Source organism: Anneissia japonica, unplaced genomic scaffold (genome assembly GCF_011630105.1).
Source record: "Anneissia japonica isolate Jap-2015-1 unplaced genomic scaffold, ASM1163010v1 scaffold49906_len4166_cov100, whole genome shotgun sequence".
NCBI lineage: Eukaryota > Metazoa > Echinodermata > Crinoidea > Comatulida > Comatulidae > Anneissia > Anneissia japonica.
Window position 1 is genome coordinate 1 of NW_022693394.1, and position 4,154 is coordinate 4,154.

Here is a 4,154-nt window from a genome sequence, read left to right on the forward strand (position 1 = left end):
CAGTTGTTCTATATTTATAATGCACCAAGTTAAAAAGCTCTACTTCGAGACAATATACAGTAGCATAAAACGAAGTTTGTTTGGTATTGCACTTGCTATAGCAGGGTACACACCTATGACATCACCACTGCGTGGCGAACGCATAAGCGTGTGTTGTCTGTCTTGTTAATCAGCGGTACAACGTTGATTAATTAGGGGCGGATCCAATCCTATTTTTCCCTCTTCGTTTGTGCCTAAAACAGTATTGACAATACATAGTCGAGCTGAATATATGATCGTTTATGCACGTAAAAGGCATGTGAGTGACCTATGTTATGACAAATATATGCTGCTGACTTACCGTATTCGTTATCGTTATCGGTTCGTAAGTTTGCGAAACCAGCTTATTCCTGACTAATGATCCTTCAAACGATGCTGCAACATTGTGTAGGCGTTATTTAGTGATACCGAACTACGTTGTTATTTGTGACATAACCTAGCCACAACGTGTTAGCAATTACGTTCATAAATGTTATAATAACGTTTTTTTGTTTTTTTTTTTTGTTTTTTTTTTTTTTTTTGGGTTGGCTATTACCTGAATAATTACTCTTACTCATTACGTTTTCACCTCTGGTTGTTGAGAGTGGTATTATTATTTTTTTTTCTTTTTTTTTTTTTAGCCTACTCGTGTCAGTTCATAGCAAGTAGCAGTAATATCGTACCAAAGCAGCAGTCTACAGTGCAGCTAAGCCGGTACTCCTTTTTTTCGGTATGTAAATAAGCTGAACTGAATAATAATATTCAGCGCAGACGTGACCGGCCCTGGAACTTTCAACAGCTACTTACGCTCGTGTAAGCATGGGGCCTGGTAGGCCTCCTAAACAGATTACTGGACCATTATTCGTTCGTACCATCTTAGTGCGTATCAAATCATCATGACATCATCAAAATCATCATTTATCTTTAGATGGAATGTGAAAAGCAACTGTCGCAAATTTCTTCCACGTGATTTTGTCTTTCATGAGTTCATTGGGAGTTTAAAAGATTCAAGTTCAGTGTTCTTAATTACAATGGTATCCGAAAATAACTAATTTTCTTCTCCCTACGGGCTGAAATCAGAAATCCGTTAGAGTAGGTGAAATCAAGCTTAGAGATAGAGTACCTATGCAGTCACCAGTATTGGAGACGATGCTTTTTTATTGTAGTTGACAAACTGCATTATTAGAAATAAGATCTTCGATAACTGATATCCAGATCGTACAACAGTAGAGTATAGCAGCCATTTATACAGTCCTCAAGTTTCTGAGTAACGATTTAATTTTCTGAGACAGAGTGTTGAGTATGCTTTCACAAGCCAAACACCGAAGAAATCCAATCCATTGACGAAATGTCAGGAAGGTTAAACAAAGCGTAACGAGCCGTCATTACCTGTATTAGCATTTTGGTGATTGTGAGCAACCTCAAATTGATTTGTTTCTCGATTCAAGACTTCTGTTATAACGCACATTGATTTGAAAGGTTCAGAAATAGCGTATGCCATGGTAAACATATCTGATTTTAATGATGATTTACACTTCTTGTGACGAACGCGTTCCTTGTGACCTGAGACAACTAGACTTATTGTCTCAGATTTTGACCGATTAGGAACCTTTTGCAGTTAGGCCTATCCATTACCATGGGTTTCATGATGTAGCAAATATTGGGACACGATTAATTAAAGCAACGCTTCCTAAATAATTAATACCATACGCCAACTTATCAAAGTATCGTTCAACGCATTTCCACTTCTTTGCAACATGACTACGCGCTCGAACACGCACATGCAGTGTTAACGATATTCTTCCATCTGGTGCAAATGCAAACACAATATTTAGTGTTCCTCAGAAAATACATTTGCGAAGCCTTTCAAAACGGACAGTGTCAAAGTCAAAACGCACTTTCACAATAATACACATGTTTTACTTTTTACCGGTGATTTTGATCTTAAACTGAAGGGCTGCTTTGAAATGTTATCTCCATAAATTTTTTTTTCCAGTAGTTTACCATGTTTCATACGCAATGCTGAGCTCTCCGAGTCAACTCGTTCTGATTTCTGTTTATTCTGTTCCATTTCCAGTGCCAGCTTAGAAATTGATTGTGCAATGATATTGGCTACAAATTCAGCCGCAACCTGTGAAAAATAATTAAGAAACCATTAAGGTTACAAAAATAGCATCAAAAAGCTAAACAACAACACGGGCGTGTTCATATAGAATAAAAACTACGCTCTGGAACATACGTAGGTCTCTCTCCAATTAAAGTCCACTCCTGGGACCAGTGTTTACAGTGGTCTTTATCAACTGTCTCTAATTAGAATAATAAAGATAAAAGACATGTTAATTTGGGACCACAAAAATCATCTTTAATTTGAAGAGTTTTTTAAACTTTAAACACTGGAAAACTTTGAAGAACTTATTAGTAAGCAAGCAAGCGTGAATAAGCTCAGCAGTGGTTGAAGGTTGCGTAAGTTCTTCAAAGTTATCCATTGATTAAAGTTTATGACGTTAATCTAAGTAGCCTCATATGTATTATTAATTTTTGTTTAATTTATAAATAAGGTTAAATTTAGTCGTGTATTGTTACAGGATAGTAGGACTGTATATAAAACTATCATATTTTGCCTGAAATATATCCACAGGATTGAAGCTTTTACTGCCAATTCTCCAGAACTTTTATCGGGACTACTTAGCGGCCATTATTCCCAGCGCCTCACAAACCCCACCAATCGGTATAGAGTCCATAGTTTATGCAGGTTTATGCTTTACTTTGTCACTGTTAACCAGAATTTCTTCATTACGCCGGATTTGTCAAAATCGAGTGCGAGATGTAGCCATGTAAAATATGGCGTGGTGTGATTTGTTGCGCATTCCTTATATAAATCCCGGCACACACTACGACTGTCGACTGACGAATCCGTCTCCGTTGGCCGTGACCGCTTGACGATGTGACGCCGTCTGCTGATTGCCGGCAGCAGTGTGCGAAGATGTATTAGCTCATGACAGTCAGTACGGTATATCTTTATTAAGTAAATCCTTATTACATTGCATCTTTATGTAGATTATTATTAAAGATTTTACAAACATCTTTTTATTGCTGCAAATAAAAAGATATTGTTTCCGTCACGTCATGTAGCTTAGCGGAATCGTAGTAATACCACATTCCTTATTTATAATACAATTGATTTTCCACATATCGGGTTATAGCGTCTTTGGATCAAGAGGTAATTATCTAATTCTCAAAATTCATCCGCTGTAAAGTAGGGCTCTCAGACTTTGAAAAATTTTTATCATTTTACATCCTCCTTTATTCTCATGTCTTCATTTAATACTTTAAATGTGCCAACATAACATCTCTTCAATTAGATTGTCTTGCGTTTCACGTTGCTACAGGTAAACAACTTTGAGCTGGTATGCTAGAGAATGGCACAAATAGTATGATTTATGTTTCTCGTCCAAAACTTCAATATAAGTATACAGGGCTATAGTTTTATTACAAAAGTATTATATCAAAATTTTGGCCTGCCTACCTTTTGCAATTGTACCGAATGCTGGTCTTTTAGATCACCGTTTTCTCCGTCACCTATGTCCCATTTTATTCTCCCCTTGTTAACTGTTTCCACCTTTTTCTCCATATTTAACTCCCCTGCACCTATGACTTCAATACTATCGAGCAAATAGCACGGATCTGATGTATTCTCAATTTCTTGTGAAGTGAGCCAAGTTAACCATTGTTGAATATTTAATTCGTTGTTGTCTGAAAAAATAGAATATTTAACAGTGAGTTCTTAAAATCAAAACGTTAATGTTATACGTCACAATTCTTCTACTCATATCAACCTATACTTCAAAGAACACATGTTTATGCAAAAAACACATAATTCATTATGCTGTATTCAGGCGTACAATGATAATGCGTGCTCGTAAAATTATAGGAAACATTACATTCGGACTCTTGTACGTCACATATAGCAAAAAAAAAAGGTAAATTCACTCTTGTCTATATTCATATACGGTATAATCATTAAGCAAGACGCTATGAATGACCATAATCCTAAAATAGATTGTTAAAAGTCGAAGGCCTTAGCTACAAATGAATAACTTGTTAATGAAACACAGATTGAATCTGTAATTTACTTA

The 4,154-nt window shown here is 36.1% G+C and overlaps 1 protein-coding gene across 1 annotated transcript; it reads right to left on the reverse strand.

Moving 5' to 3' along the window:
* Positions 1–516: 516 nt before the first annotated feature.
* LOC117100712 lies at positions 517–4,079 on the reverse strand. Its single transcript, XM_033240500.1, has 2 exons — positions 3,545–4,079; positions 517–2,149 (listed from the first exon to the last, which is right to left on the reverse strand). The coding sequence occupies exons 1-2, from the start codon at positions 3,647–3,649 to the stop codon at positions 1,919–1,921; spliced, it is 336 nt and encodes a 111-aa protein (XP_033096391.1). The 5' UTR covers positions 3,650–4,079; the 3' UTR covers positions 517–1,918.
* Between the last annotated feature and the right edge of the window lie 75 nt (positions 4,080–4,154).

Coding starts and splice junctions, on each gene's coding strand:
- LOC117100712 (XM_033240500.1), bottom strand. CDS start 3,649: ATGGAGAAAAAGGTGGAAACAGTTAACAAGGGGAGAATAAAATGGGAC. Junction 2,150..3,544: donor ATTCGGTACAATTGCAAAAG/GTAGGCAGGCCA, acceptor TATTTTTCACAG/GTTGCGGCTGAATTTGTAGC.